Below are 23,972 nucleotides of genomic sequence, written 5' to 3' on the forward strand. Positions count from 1 at the left end.
CTCGCTATTTGAAACAGTGGATAAGATCCATTCGGCTCCCTGTCTTCCCCCATGAGGAATAGCAGCAACAGGCTGTTGGCTCTACTAGTAGGGGAGAAGTCAGGGGAGATCCTCACAGTATATGGAAACAAATCTGTTGTTTGGTGTCAGCATATTGAACAGGTGTACTACTTTTGTTCTGAAGTGTCTTGATTTCATGTCATGATGACTTTTTTTTATCCTGGAAAAGTCAAAGTGTAATCGGATATTTTGGTCATATCCAAGCACCTTAATTGCAGTTAAACATAGAAAATGCAATTTTCTGCCACCAGGGACCTTTCAGTCAAAACAATAACAAAAGACTGAGCAGTGCCATCATTGCAGCCAGTTTCTCCCGGTTAGAATTCCTTCTGTGTTCATCATTCAGGAGGGTTTTACCAGGAGCCGAGTTATCTCTTCTTTTCTAACACAAGCGGACAGGGTGATTATACAGGTGAAAGCATTAAATAAAGCAGTTTCACATGTTTTTCCTATGCTTTTTGACTCGTCACAGAGGGACCACTAGCCCAGCACCTGCTAATGTGTGCTCACCTTTTTTCTCTGATAACTTAAGATCCAGACATTCCGGAGGTCTGCTCACTGAAACAAATGGACCTGGTGATTTAAACCAGTATAAACACTGAATAAAGCAATTTTAATGTTACAAATCAGTGTTTCTACTATGCTGTTAGCCGCTAATGTTTCTTCTGCTTGTTTCTCATATAACTTGCAGTCCAGACGTCCGATGACTAAAATCCTTCATCCGGTTAAAACACTGGAAAAACAACCAAGATCTAAGAAGTGAATGTTAAAAATGTGGCTTTAAGCTTTTGAAACGTGGAGTGACATCCCTTTTCTTGTGCTGCTTTCAGATGCCTTTCACAAGTATTAAAACCTTTGAACCCTGAACAAATCAGTGCAATTTCTTTCAAAAAACATGGGATAAAAGGCAGTAAGCAACTTGGTAAGAAATGTCCCACAAATTGCAAAAAATAATAGATTTAGAATTTTAAAAAAGCTAGGGAAAAGCTTTTCTAATTTTCTTTGTTTCATTTTTTTCTTTCATAGCTCATTGCCTTCTTCCCATGTTTCTGAAAGAATCCAAGCCACTTTGCTCAGGTTTCAGATATTTAAACTAAATGAAAAGTTAATTAATGACAGCTCCTGGCAGACAGTGCAAAGGGTATATGATGCCACAAATTAGAGTTGTACCGATAACGATACCAGTATCGGAATCGCCTCCGATACTGCCTAAAATGCGGTATTGGGTATCGGCAAGTACAGCCTATGACCAATCCGAGACCACGTGATGCCTCACGTCATTACGCATACGCACGCTACAGGCGAACGAAATGGAAACCACAAATAGGCGACGGCGACCACAGGACACAAACTGTGTCCTTGATTAAAATTACACATTTCTCTGGGTTTAAACATTGTTGGAAATGTTTGAGATATTGTAAGAACACAACTCAAGAAAAAATCACATCAGTCTGTTTGTTTTTAGGCATTTTAAAGTGGAAAAGTTACATTTTATACCTTTAAATGCAACAAATGATTACTTTCATCATCGATTAATCTGTAGGTTATTTTCTTGATTAATTTTTTTTTTTTTTTGGTCTCTAAAATGTCAGAAAATGGTGAGAAATGTCAGTAGGTGTTTCTAAAAGTCCAAGATACCTGTCCATTACCCTAAGATAATCAGTTTACTGTCATAGAGGAGGAAAAGAAAAAGAAAAGATTTACATTTTTACATCGATTATCAAACCAGTGGGCAATTAATCTAATAGTTAACAACTATATGATCAATTGTTGCAGCTCTGATATCCATCTCAAGATAAATACAGCCGGACACAGCTTTTTTTTTTTTTGCTCAGGATTCACATGACATTTTCAGCAGACCACAAAAGATGCAAACACTTAAATATTTGGTGTCTTTAAACTTGTGGAAACAGACGGAGCCCTATTTTCTCTCTACTGTCTCCCACAGGTTCTTGTAATAGAGCAGAAGAATGAAGATGGCTCATGGCCCCGAGGCTCCACGGCACCCAAGTGAGTGAACGGCACATCACCTGGCTTATATTTTCTTTGTTGACTGAAGGAAAATAGAATGCAGTTTCCAGGCTGTATCCATACACTATTGTTGATTTACCAAAAGATTACACACACATAGGTGGTATGTCATTGAATTCCTAAGGACGTTTTTTTCTTGAAGGGGGAAAAAAAAGTAATATGATGTGTCACAGCACTAGACGTCATTGTCTGGGCAACTGTCTGAAGCACCTTTCAATTGCCTCCTCTTTGGAAATCACACACATCTAATTGTGTAACCCTTTTTGTAAAGTTGTCCCTGCTATGTCACGACAGCACCTCATCATCTTCAAAAAAATTTCTCTCTCTGTGACTTTGCCTCTTTTGCTTGACCTTTTGTTGCTCACATATCCCTCCTGTTTGTTTTGGATTCATCTCCGTTTTATTTTATTGACACTCGCACACCTTTCTGGAACAGCCCCTTATTTTCCCCCTCTCCTCTAACTCATGATCTATTCTTTATCTTTTGAAGGTCATCTGGTGCTTCCAATCTCTCTGCTTTGCCAAAGATCTCGCCTTCATCTCTCACAAACAATCATAACAGCAGCTTCAACAGCAGGAAGTAAGGCTTAGTAGTGGGGTCGAATAGCTGAGGGGTGGGGTTGGATGCCAGCAGACAGAGATGGAGATTAACCTGCGCTGGAATTTCTGATTGAATTGGCTTCCTGCAGAAATTCCTGCAGAAATGAAGTGACTTTTCCCTCATTCAATTTGCAATTTTCCCTTATTCACTCACACTAAATGACCAGTTATCTGTATCCCAGTATGAAGTTGTGCACAGGTCTATCTCTGGCTGTGGGTTGGTGCCTATAGCGATCTTGTGATGATGCAGATTCAGCTGTAAAAGCTGATAGCAGGGAGGAACTTACGGGGGATTGATCTTTTTAAAACTTTCTCCAGCGACAGCAGTGCTCTCTAGAAACGGCCCGCCAGTGCCTCTGGGTGCCTTACTCAGCATTTAATTATGCTAGTTGATAGTTCGCATCTGATTTTCCTACCTCGCAGATTGAAAGCTCTGGCCTGGGCTGCATGATTATGGTTAATGTGATGATTATTTCACCCATTAATGAGTGGCACAAGGTCTTTATTTCACCCCTCCTGTCTTGTACAACACAAAAGATATAAGGTATATCCAGGTAACATGATCTACTTTAACAAACTAAATTGTTTTATATTCAAATTTAAGTCTGATTAGACCCCATCTTCTCTCAGGCCGCACTCAGACAGACATTAGCTGTGGGAGAAAACATGCAGTCCCCCCTAATTTGCTGACGCAGAGGCCACCAGCAAACGAAACCCAGGGTTGTCCGGAAATAAACTTGACCTGGTTGAACACAACTTCCTCCTACTGGGTGTTGTAGTGGCGAATCAAATATGTGCAAGTGCACATTCCCAGTAGATAACTGTGTGGCATGAATGGCCTATTTCTAGTTTATCTCAAGACCGCTGCGATGTGCAGTGATAACTTTCCAGAGTTGTGATACCCCTTTTGTGCACCTGTGTTTGTATTTGATAAGCATGCAAATTCATGGATTTGTAACCTCAAACCAGATCAAAACAGTCCTGGATCTTACTTGGTAAACAGGAAGGAAATCCAAAATTTAAATAAACATATCAACAAAGAAGGAAACCACCTACAGTGGTCAAATCATGTTGGCTCCTTTAATGATTTAGCCACTCTAATAAAGGCTTTTTAATATTTCTGTCCTCGTGCCTGGATTTCCTCCCTGTTCATCCTTGTTTCTCCCCATTTTCCAAGATCACCCGACCCACTTTTTTTTTTATCTACATATGATTATACAGAGCAACCAGTCATCTCTTTTTCCTAGTCCTGGATCCACTTTCATGTCTCACCAGTAACTGAAGCAGTGCGCCCACACCAACGCAGCCCCTTGTGCTGTTCTGACATGGTGCAGGAGTCGGTCTGAACGCGGCCTTGTTAGGGCTGCAGGATATGAAGAAGACATGCGATAACGTTGAATATTTGAGATACATAAAGAGTTATTAAAGTGTGCTCAGTTCTCGAGACTCAGACTTGCAGAGTACATGTGCTTTTGGCACATCATCTCTCCTGTGTTCAATATGTTGCCAGATGCCTGGTGTGCAGCTTCTCTTTGGTATTCGCACTTTCATCTGCACCCATCTCGTCACACTTTCCTGCTTTAACCATGCAAGATAATATGCCAGCACTAGTCTAATGAACCTCCTTCGCACCTGTCCAAATTCTGACAATCAGACGATGCCTAACAGCGAGGGGTCTGTCTGGCCAGTGAGTTAACAGCATGGCGCATATCAGACGAAGTAGCGCCTGTAGACAGTAATTTAATACATTGGTACCATTTTCAAAGTGCAATATCGCAGTCTTTTGTGTTTATTGAGCAAGCTGCCATTGCAAAGATGATAAAAAATGATATAGTGCAGCCCTGACTCTTATTGTGTACGTAATTACAACTTGAAAATGATTAAATATCTACAAGCCTGCGACGGACTTGGCACAGAACTTGTGCCACTGCTGGTTAACTTTAAAATCAATATATCTCTTCAAGTTTTTATTTCGGTCATTTTTCAAAGATGGCCTCCATAAGATTTTACTGCTCATATCTCCATCTTTACACTCGTTTCGGTTTTACTATGCGTGCTACACTTTCATCGGTTGTTAAAGCTCGCTTTAGAACTTTGGGCTTCCTGAGTCAGTTTGGTATGTGTGGAGCGCATTTCCAGCAGTGTGATGGGGAAAAAGATATTGTAAGTCATTATAATGGGAAACCTTTTGAGATGAAGTAGTTACTATCTCACAGTAATGAGTTTGTATCTCAAAATTGTTTGGAAACTCTCTCAAAAAATGACTTAGTAAGAAATTTGCTTAAAAATAAAACTTAGTATGTCAAAATGATGACAAATGATATCAAGTCTTTATTTTGAGAGCGTTTCCCATTATTTTAAGACAAATAAGTCATTATTTTATAATGACTCGCAGGATTTTCTTCTCACTACATTGGCATAAACAGGCTTCCGTAAGCATGTAACTGCATGCAATGGAAGCTGATGTACAATATCAGGAGAACAAATAAACTATGTTATTGAGAATCCCTCAAAATAAAATCACAGTATATACCTAATCATGCAGCTCAAGTGCCAGCCCACATCTTCTGAAGCTTTAGTGTTCATAACCATGTTAACACAAGAAGCAGACCATGTGGTTAGATCACAGGAACATCTCAGATATCAGTCAGTCCGTCTAGATTTCTTGCTATGCCAGAAATGAAGTGCAGCTCATTTTTTTCCTTTCACTTTCTGTTTCCCAAAAATGCCACTGAAGCCTAGATTAAGACTTGCTGCTAAAGCACTGGGACCCAGAGGCTCTGTCAGCCCTCTGCTAGAGAGCACTGCTCGACTGTGGGTGGAGCTTTCGCCTCTGCTGTCTTAGTAGACTTTACTGTCCCCTCCTTCCACCTTCTGTGTGTGATTTACTGCATGCTGGAGTGTGTCTGTGCGTGTGTGCGTGCGTGCGTGCGTGTTTGTGTGTGTGTGTCTGTGCGTTATAGATAAAGACGCTCTGCATTGTATTCTTTTCGATACTGTTGGAATGCAGAAAATAATAGCCACAAGCTCGGCCACCCTCGAAAATCAATATTGATAAAGAAGGAGGTGAACTGAGCTTGTCCTTCCTCCACTCACCAGCTGAAAAGAAAACCTCTCTAACTATTTTTCAGTACTCTACCTTGTACTTCCATTTTGGGAGCGTAGTTACACATCATTTCATAGCTCTGCTTTATATCGTTTGATAGCAGTGGCATCTTTTCCCTGCACAGTGCTGGTGGATTGTGGAAATGCACAGAGTGGGTGACTTGGGGAAATTGGATCTTCAGTCCCAGCAGCTCCCCTGTCCCTGATTCACTGTAGTGCCAGAGCTGTCGTTTCCTCTGAATTATGCATGGGGCCTCTTATTTTTTTTTTCATATGAAGTGTTCCCGCATTACATAACACTTGTCTTTTTGATTTTGCGGTTTTGGCCCCGGTCGGTTCAGCCTCAGCAGCGATGCTCTGTAACAGCAGTAAGTTTTGCCGTCTTGCGAGGCGGTGTCCCCTGATTTTGGCAGCCACTTCTCTCGCTCTCTCTCCTCCGGTCTCTGGGTCTCTGTACCTCTCCTCTCCCCCGAGCTCATTGCGATGCACACGTTCTGCAGTCTAAGTGACCTTCAGAATACATTTCATCTGCTCCTGTTCCCCTCATCGCCTCCCTGCACACACACACACGCGCGCTGGCCCCTGTGATGAAACCAGCCGTTTTTTTTCTCAGTTTATTTATTTAGACCCTCCCCTTTTAAAAGCTCTCTTACAGACAGCCGTGGCATTTTAAAGAGGCTGAAAGAGGGAGTGTCAAAGTGTGTGTTTGAAGGGTGCTAACAATGTCATGGGGTGTTATTTAACAGGGGGGGGGGGGGGGGGGTGAGAGCACAGTTTGTGTGTTAGTGTGCCGAGGCAAGAGAGAACGTGATATAATGTGTGCAGGAGTGTAAGAAAAGGGGATAAATGGTGTGTCGGCATGAGTGTTTGTGTTAATGTGTGTTTATGTGCGTTAGAGAGAGAGGGGGGGTAGAGAGATACTAAGAGAGACAGGCCTGTGAATACTGCAGCCTCAGCTGGATGCAGTGNCTCTCTCTCTCTCTCTCTCTCTCTCTCTCTCTCTCTCTCTCTCTCTCTCTGTGCACCTCTAGCTTCGGTAGCAGTAGTCTTGAGCATCCTTGCTGCTGCTGATGCTGCTATAAATATCTGCTGGTAGCCGTAGAGCGGCAGAGAGCAGCAGGCAGGCCAGAGGGAGGAGCAGAAGACCAGAGGACAGGACAGGACAGCACAGGACAGGGGGAAGGGATCTGAGGCAGAGAGGATAACAAGATGACAGGCGGTCGAGCTCGAAAGAGAAGAAGGGGGGAGAAGAGAGGAGGGGAGCTGCTTAGTTAGCTCCAAGAAAGAGGAAGAGTGTGTGTTTTTGTGTAGTAATACATACTGTGGCCTGTGCTGGACTTGGAAGTCAAATTCAGGCCTGAACTTGGTTCGGATGGTATCCAAATAAACAGCTGCTGGACCTGCACTGGCTTGAGCTGAGTTGACATCTGGACTGTGGAGACTGGAGCTGGACTTTCTGTCCCGGGCCTCTGAGAACAAGGCTTTGCATGCGCCGGACCTCAACCGAACCCCACCGAAACCCCATCCAGGCTGCCGGTGGTTCAGTTTCGCGCGGACATGCGGGCCGGCATGGGCCGGGGCGGGGCTGAGATGTCATGCTCCTGTGTTGCTGGTGGTGCCTGAGGCCCGAGGCGGTGGAGCTGGATAGCAGGAGGGTGGACCACCGCGTACTGAACTGCGAGGCCAGTGCCTCCACCGCCATCACAGCTGTTTCCCTTGACCAGTGGGAGCCAGAAACGACCAACACTGCCCTGCAGCCCTCTCCGAGGTCTGCTGATTGCTGCAGTTAGAGAGGCCTAGCTTTAAGCTCTCTCTGATTGTTAAGGAAGCCTGAGAGTGTCTTTTTGGGGTGGTTCATAGGTTTACATTGTAGTTTGGTCTTTGTTTGAAGAGGAAATAGTGTAAACTGAAGCTGCGGGTATTTTTAATGTATTGTTGTGTGTATTAACAGATATATCTTGATACAAACAGTGTACTCGTTAGAATTAACAAAGATGTAGCAGTATTACATTTATTGGCACAATAGGATGTTCGTGACCTTTTCTGTGCTTGTGGTAGTTTGGCAAACGCCGTCCAACCCTGTATAACCTGCCGGTTTGTACTTTTCTGTTTATTGCACAGTGTGAAGAATTCGAGCTATAGTCTACCGTCCTACCACCCCTACAGCAACAGCTATGACTACTCAGACCAGGGCAGGCAGAGCGAGCGCTCGGGCCTCTGTGGGCTCTCCAACCTGGGCAATACCTGCTTCATGAACTCTGCTGTGCAGGTAAGGGCATGCCTTCAGGGAACTCTACACAGTCTAGGAAACTATGGAAAGTTATTAATATGCTTTCCATGTCTACTTAAAAGTTTGTTCATGAAGTATAGAAGAATCAATATTAATTTATTTATGCCAAGGAGTATTGAAGCTGTACTGAAGGCTTGCATTGGCCCATACTTTGAGACTTTGCGTGGTCTATTTTCTTCAATGTATCACCAATCTGGATACGTTCTTATTATAACAGCTATTTGGAAGAAATGACAGCCAAGGCATGAAAGTTTGAAATGCAGATCTTGTGAAGAGCCTAAATCCATCCTTCTCTGACTATTGTCCTCTCTTGCTTTTGCGCCCCCTCAGTGTTTAAGCAATATCCCTCCACTGACGGAGTATTTCCTCAAAGACAAGTACACGGACGAGCTGAATGAAGACAACCCGCTGGGCATGAAGGGGGAGATTGCCAGAGCCTACGCCGAGCTTATCAAGCAGCTGTGGTCGGGCAAATACAGCTACGTCACCCCAAGGCCTTTCAAGGTGACTACCTGGGAAAACTTTAGCAGGAAAGATTGTAAAATCATCTAAGCACTTTTGTATGTTGGGTTTGCTACCAAAACAGTGCACTGTTTAAAGATTTTTTTGGAATGAGGATCTGTAAAAGAACTATCCTCGTGTCACACACAGTAAGGCAATTGGAGCACGAAGCAATATCTAGTCTTTGGAGCACAAACCGTACTATCATTACTTCTCTGAAAGATTGAAGCACACATGTAGGGAAGGAGCAGACCAAGAATGGCCTAAAACACCAGTATAACAGCCTGAGTGAAGGGTGCAGTTATCACCAGTTTGAATCCTCAAATGAAAAATTTAACAATTTGGAAATGGACACGATCAGTAGTTTGGTGCAGGTGTGCTTAGAACTGTGGGGACTAAATCAATAAGTGTCTGGGTGTTGAAGTCTTAAAGGGGACCTATTATGCTCATTTTCAGGTTCACACCTGTATTTTGGATTTCTACTACAACATGTTCACATGCTTTAATGGTCAAAAAACACTTTATTTCCCTCACAGTGTCTGTGCTGGATATGGTTGTGGACTTGGGGGACGGAGTTGTCCGGCCCCTGAGCTGAGAATGGAGATTGTAATAGTGTAATAGTGCTGAAATTATGTCTTTATAAATGGAGCAGCCAGCAGGACAGGATCATGGGTACCACGGGTGTGCCGTTTTGACAACATGTTATGTGTGTGACCCACTGGGGGTGATTTTAAAAAGTAGTTCATAGCAGTTAGCGGCTAACTCAAAGCTGAACAATGCCCAAAAATGTCTTCATATTGGGAAAAAAATAAGGTCCAGGAGCTCCTTATTCTCTGAGCTGAGAATGAGATCAGCTGCCATATAACGGAGGTGGTAAATGATTATTATTGACATGTTATGTCATTGTTATTGTTTATAACACGCTGCCCACGCTTGTCTTATATGTCACACTAGAGGCCGACACAGTTGTCTTACATGTCAAGCCTCTTTTGTTTCTGCAGTGCAGGGATGCAGTCTAAGATTACACACAGGAGCGGAATGATGCCGCTGTCTTTTGGTTCTGTGTAAAAATGCAAAGGCGGCATGAAGAAGGGACTTCGTCTTAGCCCTACAGCACGATCTCTGCGTAGACAGGGCTTTAAACACTCCATTTTAGTGCCTTTGTCCTTAAGGCCCCTTCTGCAAAATTCCAGTCTGCTCTGATTGGTCAGTGTTTCTGGGGCTTCCATATCTCTGAGGCTCTGCACCATTGGCACGCCTTCGGTGCGCCAAATAGGTGGAGTCGGCACATCATTTGATGGGTATCGTACCCGACAGATGCACTGGATCTGCCGCAAAATTTAAGCAAACAAGAGCGCCGTATACATAACCATGACCTCAGGGCTCATACAAACACAAACAAGTCAAGAAGATTAAACATTTCTGTTAATGGAGACAATTATTTGTCAACTAGTAAAGCAACCATTGCTTTGGTCTTGTAAGCGGACATTTTTGTTTGCACTGCAGCTGGTTGTGGCTGCTGGCCGACACATTATAGTCCATCTCAACAGCTTTCCGGGCCCTGCTGTTTCGTGTTAAGCGGTGCACTGGTGCACTGAAATGGAGCGGACCCTGTGTCTCTTCACTTTCATTGCAGCAGGGGAATGATTGCAACAGAATTTAGCTACACTTTTTACAGTGAAAAATCGCCAATAAAAGTTTCTAAACCAAAATCTTCACAACTGGACTTGTTCCAGCAGGAAGATGATCTGAAACTGGGGAGGAACCAAGATTACATATTTTCCTGATGTTAGCATATGTTGCAGTGTGTGTAATGTAAACACTTGCAGTATTGTGCTTGGAGCAGATGACCACATAAAATAATTTATTACAAACTGACATCATCTTCAAGCCAAGGGAGAAAAAAAAAAGGAAACGGAGTATTCAGAACAGTCTGAAGCCTGAGGTTTTTGCTCACAGGGATTACTTTTACATATGTTAATCTCTTTATGTAAAATTTTGCCAATTTAATATGAACATTTGACATTGTAACATTATATGTATGACAGGAAAAAAGTAAAAGCGCAGAGGTCCCCTAAAATTAATGGCCATTTAAAGCAATTTTTGTGACATAGGTCATTTCACCAATTTCTAATACTGGGCAGAAATTGTCCTAATTTTTAATTTTCTGTCCTGTTTTTGTCCCTTCCCCATGCTATTTTCTTTGTGTGTTTTTGTGCCCTCCAGACCCAGGTGGGCCGCTTCGCCCCACAGTTTTCGGGCTACCAACAGCAGGACTCTCAGGAGCTGCTAGCCTTTCTACTGGACGGCCTTCACGAAGACTTGAACCGCATCAGGAAGAAGCCGTACATTCAGCTAAAGGACGCAAACGGCAGGCCTGATAAGGTGAGAGATTTGTATTTAGATTTGTGTTTATTTTTACCATTTGTAGATTTTACAGACTTTTGTTATAGCTAGTTTATGTTTTGCTGTTTATCTCAGGTGGTGGCGGAGGAGGCGTGGGAAAACCACATCAAGAGAAATGACTCCATCATCGTGGACATCTTCCACGGCCTTTTCAAGTCCACCCTGGTGTGTCCTGTGTGCTCCAAGGTCTCCGTGACCTTTGATCCTTTCTGCTACTTGACCTTGCCCCTACCTATGAAGAAGGAGCGGACACTGGAGGTCTATCTGGTCAGACTGGATCCTCTAGCTAAACCCACGCAGGTAACACGCAGAGCCCGGGAAAGCACCCGAACGCACCATGCGAAGAACCCTGGCAGTATGATCTCATGCGATGTGTTTCCATTTCAGTACAAGCTGACAGTGCCAAAGGTTGGCTACATCTCTGACCTGTGTACCTCCCTCTCCAACCTGTCTGGAGTGCCTGCTGAGAAGGTATAAACATCACAGTCGGCTCTGCTCTAGGCAGTAATGATGCTGACATCTCCTCAGGCAGCGCAGACCAAAATAGTCTGTTACCTTCTAAACTCTCCCTGACCACCCAGCCTCAGCAGCTAGTGGGGGAAATGTTGTATCCTGTTTCTCTTCATCTGTCCAAACATCTGCTATATCAGTGTAATAAATACCAGTAGGAATCGGTTCATACATCAGATTAATCAGCCTGACGCTTCCAAGAGTCTTCTGACTATTATCTCTTATCCCCCAGATGATTGTAACTGACATCTACAACCACCGTTTCCACCGGATCTTCGCCACCAACGAGAACCTCAGCAGCATCATGGAGAGAGATGATATCTATGTGTGAGTGTGGAACTTGGCTGACAGGCAGACTCTGATATCTACAGTTTGAAACAGCATTATCTCAGTTCTGACTAAATCTAAGTTCCTGGCCACATTGTAAAACAGATTTTAGCCAAACGCAGGGTGTAATTTCCTATAAAGCAGCTTAATTTCTGATTACTGTAAAACTTCCTCGTAAAATCCATAGACTGTTTTGAATTTACTACTGACAGTACTCGAGACTTCAGATATTTAAAGCATAGAATCGTTGGCTGTACACCAATCTAAATCGCTTTATTTGCCAAGGACATAAATATGAATGAATAAGGACTTATTTTCTTGATCTTATCCAGTGTGACTTTGAAACTGACCACACTTCTCTCTGCAGATTCGAGTTGGCGGTGAACAGAGTGGAGGACACGGACCACGTAGTAATCCCTGTGCACCTGAGGGAGAAGTACAAACAGTCGGGCTACAACCACACCAGCACGCCGCTGTTCGGACAGCCCTTCCTCCTCGCCGTCCCCAGAACCCTCAGTGAAGACAAACTCTACAACATGCTGCTCCTGCGCCTCTGGTACCTTCATTTGTCTCTGTGTTTGATCGTACAGCCATTGTTGGAGATTGATTCTCGCCTGATGCTTGTCACCTTTGATGGCAGCTGATAAATCTGCCCTGTCTACGAGCTACTTTGGCAGGCAATCAAGAACCAATTAGAGCAACTGTAGAGGTCATTTGTTGTCATTGTTGAAAAAAGAGAATCAAAAGTTCCTGTAAGTGAAACTGGTTTTGTGTTTGCAGCCGGTTTGTGCGATCTTCGGTAGAGGAGGATGAAGAAGATTGTGAAGAGACACACCCATCCAAACAACACACTGTCAACGGTAACGCCACTAATGGACTGCTGGAGGAGGGGTCGCCGAGTGAGTGCACACACACATAAACACTCAGACAGGCTACAGTCAGATACCTGTAAAAGTTTTGACCTTTTCAAATGTCTTCCTGTGTTTCGGCCACATAACATTTAGGTGTGTAAGTCACTAGTTTCATCACAATACGATTTTACATCGATTCTTTGGACAACAAAGTTCGATGTGAGACGATATCATATGCGCATTTAACACAGTCAGTCACAGAAGAGGTTTCCACCACTTTCTTTGTTTCTTTTTTTGTTATTTGCATTTGCAAATTTTGCATTGTAAACAATAGTAACCGGTTAAGTGCAGTAAAGTTTACACACATAAAACATGAGTTAACAACAAGAATATTTAACTTAAGTTTAAAATTCGGCTCAGTGATAACTGTCAGAGTTCGATGTTATTTGCTTGTTGCCATTATTAGCTTAAGCTCCTTACATTACATAAATTAGCTTAGCAGCTAGTGAACTTTTCCTCTACTCATAACTTAACAAATTACATGTGTTATTTATACTTTTTCTTGCTCATGGCAAGTTTAAGTCACTGCATCTCCCTACAGAACAGCACGGTTGAATATCAGCCTGCATGTGTGTTTTTTGTAGCCTATCATTGTTGAATCAGAGCAGCTAATGTAGCCGTAGCGATAGCAACAAGTTAGCAGAGCGAACTGTCTGACCAGGTTTGTCATGTTTATCTTATCTTAAAACAGCGCCTGATTTCTGAAATCCAAAATATTTCCACTTGCTGATTTATTCCCGAGAGGAGAGTAAATATCCTCGTCGTCTTTTTCTTGGCTGCTTGCCATTTTATCTGCCTGGCACTATCACCGTTTGACAGTGACAGAGACCTGCCATGGGAATATCAAAATAAAGGTGTATCTTAAAGATGCCGAGATGGATGGGTGGTTTCACTTTGCAACAGTGATATTGGGTTGTTGATTGAGGGCAGCTGTGGCGGAGCAGGTGGAGCGGGTCATCCACAAATCCAAAGATTGGCAGTTTGATCCCTGGCTCCTCATGCTGAAATATCCTTGGGCAAGATACTGAACCCCAAACTGCATCTTGAAGTGTAGCCTCAGCCGCCAGTCTGTTAATGTGTGTGTTTATGAAATGTTGCATGTTGTAAAAAGCGCTGAGTGGTTGGAAGACTAGACAGATGCAATATAAATGCAAGTCCACTTAGTATTACCTTTTTAAATCGATCTGATCGATGGATCATTACACCACTAATACCATTTGCTATTTCGAGTCATTATGCTCTCTGTCCTCCCTCAGGTGAGATGGAGACTGACGAGCAGGACGACGAGTCCAGTCAAGATCAGGAGCTGCCCTCAGAGAATGACAACAGCCAGTCAGAGGACTCAGTGGGCGGGGACAACGAGCTGGAGAACGGCGTGGTCGGTCCACAGAACTCTACGAAAGGCCAGCAGACGGCTGGGCACAACAGAAAGAGACTTTTTACATTCCAGTTCAATAACATGGGAAAAACGGACTTCTCCCTCATCAAGGAGGACACCAGGCAGATCCGCTTTGACGAGGGACACCTCCGACTCAGTGGTAGGGACATGGTGAAGCAGGGGATAAACGAAGAACCCATTTTGGGAGGAAAATGAGTTAATTCTGTCCACTTTTTGTTTCACAGACCGCTCTTATCTCTCCTTGGACTGGGAACCAGAGATGAAGAAGAAGTACTTCGACGAGATGGTTATCGAGGTAAAGCCAATATCAGGAGACGCTCTCTGATATAGATATCCAACTTTTACACTTTCGATGCAGCCAGAGCAGCTGGTGCACTTTTTAGTATGCATACCATGTGGCCGAGAACAAATGAAGTCTGCCATCCTGTTACAAAATATGACAATGTGACCCAGACAGGAGCAGCAGGAAGTCCCGGTAACAAGCACAACTATTTTGTAATCAAAAGGTTACCGATTCAATGCCTGCAGCAGCCACCGCATCCTTTAAAAAAAGGTGTTAAACCTCCACCTTGCCCCTCACAGGATATATAAACAAGCGGTTTGTGGCTAAAATGAAAATGCTGCACTCATAGATTTTAATAACATCAGTTTAATAACTAAATATTTGCTCTTTATCTGTGCACCAAACCTGCCCTGTAAAATGGTTTTAATTTAAATGAATTAGCAAGAGACTGCCTGATGAACTTTATTAGTCCATATTTTAAGTGATGTAAAAGTATTGTGAGTGCACAGAACTCATATAAGGCCACTTCAAAGTAAAGTGTTCCCTGCTTTGTTCTATTTTGGGGCAGGGACGCAATTCACGTCCAGTGAGACATGACAATTTGATGAGACGTGTTTTGTAACAGCTGTATGTTTGTGTGTGTGTGTGTGTGTGACTGAGAGCAGGACTTTGAAAAGCATGAGAGCATGGAGTACAAGCCTCAGAAGAAAGCTTTCTTCAAGCTGAAGGACTGCATCGAGCTTTTTACCACCAAGGAAAAGCTGGGAGCGGAGGACCCATGGTGAGAAACGCTGCACGTGCAAAACAAGTTACAAGCAGGAGGCGAAGCAATCTATCAGCCGAATGCGGCAACGTGTGTGAGGTCATGTGCATTCGCTAACGTGAGATCCTGTTTCGTAGGTATTGTCCGAACTGCAAGCAGCACCAACAGGCCACGAAGAAGCTGGACCTGTGGTCTCTGCCACCTGTGCTGGTGGTCCATCTGAAACGCTTCTCCTACAGCCGTTACATGAGGGATAAACTGGACTCGCTTGTTGATTTCCCACTCAGGTACACACACACACACACACACACACACACACACACACACACACACACACACACACACAGAGAGAGAGTGGGCAATAAATCACTGCAGCAGAACACTGCATTTTCAGCACTTTATCCATTGTTGTTACTTCATCCACATCCAGTATATGCAGACCCACAGTATCTACATATGGATGAATACCCTGCTACACATTAAGGCTTTAATTACAAACACATGTCGTGGCTTACTTCATTTGAAGAAGGATTTCTTTCTGCCCGTGTTTAGTGTGTCATTACATGGCACATGGCAGCTCATAGTCCACTATATAATGTGTGTTTATATGATGTGTTTCCTGCAGAGACCTGGACATGTCTGAGTTCCTGATCAACCCCAACGCGGGGCCCTGTCGCTATGACCTCATTGCTGTGTCCAACCACTACGGCGGAATGGGTGGAGGCCACTGTAAGATTCACAACACACATCACTGGGCGATGTTCATCTTCCTCCATTTTATTACAGCTACGTGTCACTTGATGCAGCGACACTTTGCAGCATAATCAAGTATATATGTATATATTTATATTTTATAGTGATTGCAGCGGGCTAACACGATTGATGTAGACATCAGTCATGACTGCGATACTGTAGGTGAAGGGCTATCCACACCAAGAATGAAAGCAGTAACAATGAACATAAATGTCGTTTTAAAAATGGTTCCTCTAACTCAGCTGGATGGCAGAGTCCACACCACAGCTATAACGACAAAGACAGTGGCGAACGATGGCGTAAGGATCACTTTCAGAGCAATTTGATGAACGACAGAAACACTGACAGCCTGTCAAATCTGTTGCAATTTACAGGGCATCATGATAAACATGCCAGATGACATTGTGCCATCAATTTTTTTTGATTTCGGGGACATTTTTCTACAAAATAATGTTACAGGAATGCTAAAATATTGGTTACTAACTGCAGCATACCTACCGGTATGTTATGTAAGCTAATTGATGGCATTTAAGAAACACTTCTTAGATGGTCTATACCATGCCTTTTAAATTGGCAGCACATGGGTACATCTGACCCAGAAGCAACCTCCGATTGGCCCAGCATTCATACATGCGATGTGCCAGTATGTGAACTTCATGCAGTGTCCTGAAGTAGCTAACATTTGAACCATCTCACTTCTGTCTCATCTCTGTTGAGTTACCCATGAGCACTAGTTCTCATATGACGCAGTTCCGACCACGCTTTTCACAACATCTGAACTGCGGTTGAATAGTTAAAGAATTCGTCCCGTGTCTTTTCCTAAACACTTTCCTTGACCTCGATGGAAAATGCCTTGGAGTGAGGGGTGTGTGTAGTGTTATTGGATAATGTAATTGCTACTTGTTATGGTTCGGTGTATTTATAGCATTTATAACTCTTCTTTTAATTCTGTTTCTGGTGATGTGCCTGGGGCAGATATTTGACTGTCACTTTCTTTATTTCAAGAGTGAAACGATAAACATTGCTTTTTTTTTTCTTTTTTTTTTAAATGACATTCATTTGCATTTGTTTGAAAAATTGTCATTACCAAAAGCTAAACACAAAGCTTTCAGTGATGCTTAAAATGTCTTCCTGGTTTTATAATCCAGCCCCAGTGAATATAAAATTGAATAGCTCTGGTCAACTCTAATCTCTCAGATTAATAAACACTTATATAACTTAATATTAAGTTGCAAATTACTCATAAAAAAAACACGTAACTTTACCTGAGACATGTGGCGATCGCTAGGATACCATCCAAATGTTGACTCATACAAAAGTATGAATAGAATTTGTCTTTAAAAGACGACAGCTCTTAAATTGCTCTAGTCTTTGAAGAATTTTGTGCACCCATATCCGTCTGGATTTCTTTTTGTTTTTCTGCCCAACCCTAAAGCTGTAACAGGTCATCAGTATCAATTTTCCTAAGCTGCCGACACAGAGCGCAGTTTACAGAGCATTATCATTCATCATGGTGGATGCTCACATCGTTATTGTCATAGTTATTATCATTATAGTTATCGTTATTGGTGTGGACAGCCCCTAAGCTCTGAAACAAAATGCAGAGAAATGAATGAAGACACAGTGACCAAAATACACTGAATTGAAATAAAAACTAAGCACGACATAACACCGTGCACATATCACAGTGTTTTATAATACAAACAGCACGAGTACAGAGCGGTGCACATGTAAACCTGTGTAACACCATATCCCTGTCTCTTAATCTCGCCCTGCTCAGACACGGCATACGCCAAGAACAAAGACGACGGGAAGTGGTACAACTTCGACGACAGCAGCGTGTCTCCTGCCAACGAAGATCAAATAGTGGTGAGTGTCCTCGTTTGGAAAAGGGGGGCCAACAGTCCTACTGTATATTCATCAAAGACAGTTTTGCTGGACACAAACTAGAACGAGTCATTTCATCAAAGTAATGCACTTCTAATGTTGTCACTAATTGGGATTAATTATTACATTGCTGATTTCTCAAAGACACCCAACTGCGCTGATACTCCCAAAAGAAACTAGTAAGAATCTGAGGACTCCTTTTTTTTAATGTGGGGTTGTGGGTATTTTGTTGCTGTTATTGCTCTCGGACAGTTCTTGATATACAGTAATTGGCACATAAAAACAACTCAGTGATTCAAACAAGAGAGCCCACACTCAAACAATGCAGAGTCTCATTAAGATGTGTGACAGTGGGGAGAGCTGAGAAAATCTGAAAAGGCTTTAACACATCACTACACACTGACGATTCCACGAGACGTACAGCTACTAAGCAGATTAGTTTGTCAGGTTCACACAGCACAGTGCTCTCAATGACAAAAAAGGAGTCCATGAAACCATTGAGAAAAAAATATATAAAAGTTAGAATGCAGAATTAGGGTATAAATAACAACTGTTGAGTTGTGTGTTACTGAAATCATTGTATGTACTCTGGTCATCATCAATTTTAAAGGTAAGGCAAGTGATATTATATTTGTTATTGTGAAAAATAACAATTTCAATGAAAAAACAAAACTCACCATCTGTGCATTCCAATACCCATACTACAATACTGTTTAGTATGCCAGAAAAAGATGCACTATGTCCCAATACATAGCTTAGTCTGTCAGCTGCAGTGTGCCAAAAACGCCAGAATGTTCTGCTGCATCTGGTGGATTTTTGTCGTATGCAAACCAACATGCTTTCCTGGCAACTCTGACCCACAAGCCTCTGCGCAGTGGACAATATGTCACATCGACTCAGCCGCAAGCACCAGTTGAATACTAATAGTATAAATATAAATATTATTTTTTTAAGTCAACAAAATGATCATAGAGATTCCCGACAACAGCACTATTATATTTACTGTTGTTAATATAATGTGTGAGAATCTGCAATGTGTACGGTTATTATTTAAACTTTAAACAATATATAGTGCAAAGTGACAACAGAAGAGCTCTCCAGGTTGACCTTTATCTCTGGTGAACTCAGCGAATGGGCCGGCATTCTGTTTTTTCTTCAAGGTAGCAGATATATAAACAAGGGTCAAGGTTCAGGGTGCTAGAAGTAGTGTGTTCTGACTGTGTGCACACTGGATGCAACAGTACGTTGTTTGTAAGGGCAGCTGCAGTACCTACTAAAGGAAAAAGAAAAAGTGTGCAATTCTATATTCTTATACTTTATGACCTTCCCAGCGTGTTTGTGGCTCTCAGTTTGTTGTTATTTACCACATAAGACGGAAATCTTCATGAACAGTTCATGATTATATTCTTTCATTATTTTTTATGCCTCCATGCTGGTGATTGCTGTGGCCGAAGGTATTATGTTTTTTGGGGTTGTCCGTCTGTCCCATTCTCATGAATATGATATCTCAAGAACGCCTTGAGGGAATTGTTTTGAAATTTGGCACAACTGTCCAGTTTGACTTAAGGATAAACTGATAACATCTTGGTGGTCAAAAGTTAAGGTCACTGTGACCTAGTGTTCATCTCATTCTTGTGAACACAGTATGTCAAGAACACCTTGCGGGAACTTCTTCAAATGTGGCACAAACGTCCACTTGGACTCAACAATGAACTGATTAGAATTTTGTGGTCGAAGGTCAAGATCACTGTGACCTCACAAGACATGTTTTTGCCCAGACAACTAGAATTCATTCACAAATTACAACAAAATTGCACAGAAATATTTAACAGGATAAAATGATGAAGAGATGACATTTTATATTCAAAAGCTTCACAGTGACATCACAATGTTCTGTAAAAACAGTTTTCTGGTCATAACTCACATCATATGGGACGCAATTGGTCAGATACTGACTTGGTGACTCTAATCTTGGGTGTCCAAACTGTGCTGATTGGATAGATCTTCTGTGCTGCCGGGAGGGAAGATGTGTGTGAAGCACCCATGTTTTCACAGTCATGAATGTAAACTGTAACTGCAACTTGACCAGTGCACGAAGTATACAACTGCAAGGCGGTATTTGTAGTTTTTTCCTAAAACACATGGGTGGTGTAGTTTTTCGTACTTGAACAGGAGGAAAAATGCGTTTGTTGGAGACTTTTTTATGATGCAATAACACACATTTGGTGCTGGAGTAAATATTTACAGCAGCAGGACAGTGTTTGTGTGACTGACATAAAATAAATACAGTGTGTGTGTGTGTTGACGATGAAGGAAGAAGTTACCCAGTAAAACAGTGTGTGTCACTGATGTGTTTGAATAGTTTTTGGACAACAATGGAGCTGTAAGGCACATAACTGTTTATTATCAAGCTTTTTGTTAGTTTTGATCTTTTCATGAGAATTATTGACAGTATAAAGAATAAAGAATCACCAGCAGAATAATTTAACTTTTCATAGACGGACAGATTAAGCAGTTAGAATTTAGAAGGAGCTCCTACAGTAGGTTTGTCTGGGGGAAAAAAGCGTTCTCAAACACAAAGTCCTTGGGGTAGATTGTAATTAACGCAGCATCCTGTTGACTCATTATCAAAGGATTTCAAAATTGCATGGTCATGTTATTAGAAGTTCTAATGTTTGAAAGTGTTGACGCAGGTTAAAAAGGAAATTCTACATAAAAACAAAGCCACAGCAGTGAGTCGTTTCCTGTAGCCGAGTAACTTTGTTCATTGTCGTCTCTCTTTCAGTCTAAAGCCGGCTACGTGCTGTTCTACCAGCGCCAGGACACCGTGAAAGGCACCGGCTACTTCGCTCTGGACCGCGAGGAAGAGGAGGAGGACGAGGAGGAGGAGGAAGGAGAAGACGAGGAGAACGACTGCGATGAGAGACAGGAAAGAAAGCCCGCCTCCTCCGCTCAGGGCGCCTCGTCCGCCGCCGGTGCCGCCACCGCTACTCAGAGTGACGAGGAGGACCTGAACGAGAACCGGCGCAGGAAGAATGACAACGAGCAGGAAGAGGAGGACGAGGAGGAAGAAGAGGACGAGGAGGAAGAGGGGGAGGAGGAGCAGGCGCCCAATCGAGACGTCGCCATGAAAACCAACTGAGGCGAGCGGGGACAGAACTAAATGGAGAGAGAGAGACTAGGATCTTTCCATCCAAAGCCATATGGACACACAGCATGGCAGCAGGCGCCACCAGCCTCACCTAGCGGCTCGGACTCGGCCCCTCGACAGGCTGAGCCACTGCGGGGGTGACGGCTGTTAGGTCAGGGAGCTGCCGGGGTACGCAACTCTAAGAAATCAGGGCCCTCCTCTGTGGTTGGATCACTGTGTGTGTGTGTGTGTGTGTGTGTGTGTAAAGTGTGTGTGTCGCCACGTCCATTCGTTTGGGATTTGCTCAGAGTCACCGAACGACACTAGGGGATGGATTCAGACGCTCCACAGTGCTTCGCTGTAGCGCTCTCAACCGCCCTCTCGCTTTTCGTGTTACTTTGTTGTTTTTTATATATATTTTGAGAGCAACGCATTGTTGGCATATCATTTTATTATCATTTAGACCTTGTAAATATTTTAAACACTGAATTATATCGAGTTTTCATGATGCGCTGAGACATTTTGAACTTGCACAATCACCAATCATCCACCTTTTTTTATGTATTATTGCCAGGCATACTGCAACTGTTTAATATTGACGTCTCTCAGAGGGTTTTCTCACATTAAAAGCTTCGGAAGCTGCCTTTAGTAAGCCAGTGGTGAGACGCCTGTACAGTCTAACGTAGAGAAGCGATGCTCATAGTCGTGTCGAACAGCCAAACTGTCCTAGCTTTGTGCTGCTGCTGCTGCTGCTACTGCTGCATTTTTAGGTAATTAGTGTATTGGCATGAACCTTAAAGGTCCTGCTTTAGCTGTCTGACTCTGGGCTCCTCTCTTTATATTTCTCAGACCTAAAACAAAGCAGGACTGAGAGGTTATCCAGCTAACTTTGCAGGGTAAGTTTGCACATTTTCTCTGCAAAAATCAGTAAACGGTGTTTCACTCTGTCTTAACATAATGTGCAAGGATTGCAGCAAATGTGTGTGTAAAAGTTAGCTGGCAGACTCCGATCCTACGCCACAAATCTCCCTCTTTAAGTTATTCACAGGCGGTGTTTAAAGCTTTACCACGGCTCTGCTCTCTCTCTCTCTCTCGTCATATTCGAGGCGCTGTGAGATTAGGAACATCGGTGATTTTCGCTGACATCAGATGGATCATCTCGTGTTCGGATCACCTTGGCCTTAACTCTTAATCTCAGACCGGTCGCCTTTTCTTTGCACATCACTATCGCCACCGTCTCCTCTCACACTGCTCCCCTTCATCCACCACAAATGTTCGTATCTGTCTGCTTGTTACATCCCGGCCACGTCATCTCAAACCGTTTCTTTTAACCCCACAAGAGGGCCAGAATGTATGCTGAATGGAATGAACACTGACCAGATGTATGTGGTTGATGCCTTTTCGATTTTCTTTTCTTCCCCTCCGTGGCTCCCTTTCTCGGTTTGGTTGAATGTGATGGTGACGGGTTCTTCGCCTTCGATAATAGCTGTATGAATTCATGGGTACTGCTGAATGCGTCCCTTTCCAGAGGGGGAAATAATGCTTCTTTGTGGTCCTGAGCTTTGAGGATGGGGAGGGGAGTTGAAAACTGCGGGGTGAGTCTGCCTAAAAGGCTGTTCAGCTTCTGGGATCATGATACAGTGAAAATATTTTGTGGCAGATTGTTGCAGGATATTCCTCCATCGACGTAACTCATGATAAAAACTATTCTCCATGGTGGAGTGTTATGTTTTCTTTTTCTACCTGTTCTTCCATTGTAAACAGCATTAGCGTACCTGTTGTTGCCTCAGAATATTAGACGTGTACCATGCCTTTATGAGCATCTCTGTGCTTCGACTTGTGTGGGCGCCACTGCCCCGCCGCTGCCTCGCTTTTTGGGCGACTCACCCCCCATCCCGACTGAGTGAGATGTGATTGCTACTATAGGCTTATACAATACTGTACATAAGAGTTCACTCTGTGAGTGCACATTTGATAAAGTTTATTTATTTATATGTAAGCATTTAATAATAAACAGACAATATATTTAAAAACCTCGGCAAGACGTGAAGCGTCGGGGGCGAACGTGGCTCCAGTCCACACGTACACTAGTTTGCAAAAGTCTTGCCTGTGCTCTTGTCAGGGAGGGAATATTTTTAAGAAAGGATGGTTCTGTTGTTTTGGGACTTTTTTTTGTAAAAATAATCCAGACATCCTTGCATGACGACATAACGGGGGTTTCCAGGTTTGGCTGCACTTGAGTTCACTTGGGTTTACATTTGAAATGTGCATGTGTATTTATACACAATCTTCAATAAAGTTGTGTAAAGCTTCCTGCGGGTCCTGCTCTGGTTTTCTTCACTGTGCTCTGCAGTGCATCTGTCTGCGGTGTGGAGACTCCCATCATTATCCCTCATGTTTTAGATTGTGCATTCCTCATAAATTATCAAAGGGGCATGTGTTTGTTCTCTACTTAACTTGGTGAACAGAAAAACTGCCCCTAATCCGTATCAGAGTTAAAGGAAGATACCAAAAAATGTGTCATTTTTAGAGTAATAATTATTTTCAACAGCAACGACACTGTGAAAGTTGAACCTGGTGTCCACTTATGCATTTTCTTTCATCATCATCTAAAGCACGTGCAGATCTTGCTCCCAGCAGTAAGAATTCTCGCAGTATCTTACATTAAACATGTCTGCATCATGTCTGCGTTGTTGATTTGTTTCTCTTCTGTAGGAATTAAAATATAAGCCATCCATTTTATTTTCCACTGTGTGCTCCAGCATGTGCAGCAGCTGCAAGCTGATCTGAGAGAGGAGAGGAACACGGTGTTCTCTCCGGGTTCCGACGGGTTCTCTGCCCGCTCACAGCTGGGAGGTTCCCCAGAGCAGAGGCTCATCCTCCTGACCAATGAGAGGGAGGAGGAGAAGGACCGCCTGTGTGCACAACAGTGGATCACTCACTAGGAGAAAACGGAAACCGACTCACTGCCAGTCAGTGAAAGTGCATTAACCACATTCTCATTCACATCATTCTG

At 43.0% G+C, this 23,972-nt stretch overlaps 1 protein-coding gene across 5 annotated transcripts in view; it reads left to right on the top strand.

The window, feature by feature from the left end:
* Window positions 1-23,268, top strand: part of LOC126385040 (ubiquitin carboxyl-terminal hydrolase 15-like) — a 29,729-nt gene extending 6,461 nt beyond the window's left edge. For 2 of the 5 annotated variants that reach the window (XM_050036543.1, XM_050036545.1), the window contains 17 exons: window positions 2,009-2,070; window positions 2,582-2,671; window positions 7,918-8,065; window positions 8,417-8,590; window positions 10,814-10,972; window positions 11,069-11,293; window positions 11,381-11,464; window positions 11,736-11,830; window positions 12,198-12,386; window positions 12,611-12,729; window positions 13,998-14,279; window positions 14,365-14,435; window positions 15,089-15,204; window positions 15,324-15,473; window positions 15,812-15,915; window positions 17,720-17,808; window positions 20,612-23,268. In XM_050036543.1, coding sequence (XP_049892500.1) covers window positions 2,009-2,070; window positions 2,582-2,671; window positions 7,918-8,065; window positions 8,417-8,590; window positions 10,814-10,972; window positions 11,069-11,293; window positions 11,381-11,464; window positions 11,736-11,830; window positions 12,198-12,386; window positions 12,611-12,729; window positions 13,998-14,279; window positions 14,365-14,435; window positions 15,089-15,204; window positions 15,324-15,473; window positions 15,812-15,915; window positions 17,720-17,808; window positions 20,612-20,968 — 2,514 coding nt within the window. In that variant the 3' untranslated portion in view covers window positions 20,969-23,268. Of the gene's footprint in view, window positions 1-2,008; window positions 2,071-2,581; window positions 2,672-6,827; window positions 7,565-7,917; window positions 8,066-8,416; window positions 8,591-10,813; window positions 10,973-11,068; window positions 11,294-11,380; window positions 11,465-11,735; window positions 11,831-12,197; window positions 12,387-12,610; window positions 12,730-13,997; window positions 14,280-14,364; window positions 14,436-15,088; window positions 15,205-15,323; window positions 15,474-15,811; window positions 15,916-17,719; window positions 17,809-20,611 lie in introns of those variants that run through there. The other 3 variants (XM_050036544.1, XM_050036546.1, XM_050036547.1) reach the window with 3 other exon arrangements.
* The last annotated feature ends 704 nt before the right edge of the window (window positions 23,269-23,972 follow it).

The sequence above is a fragment of the Epinephelus moara genome, chromosome 23 (assembly GCF_006386435.1).
Source record: "Epinephelus moara isolate mb chromosome 23, YSFRI_EMoa_1.0, whole genome shotgun sequence".
In the NCBI taxonomy this organism is placed as follows: Eukaryota; Metazoa; Chordata; class Actinopteri; order Perciformes; family Serranidae; genus Epinephelus; species Epinephelus moara.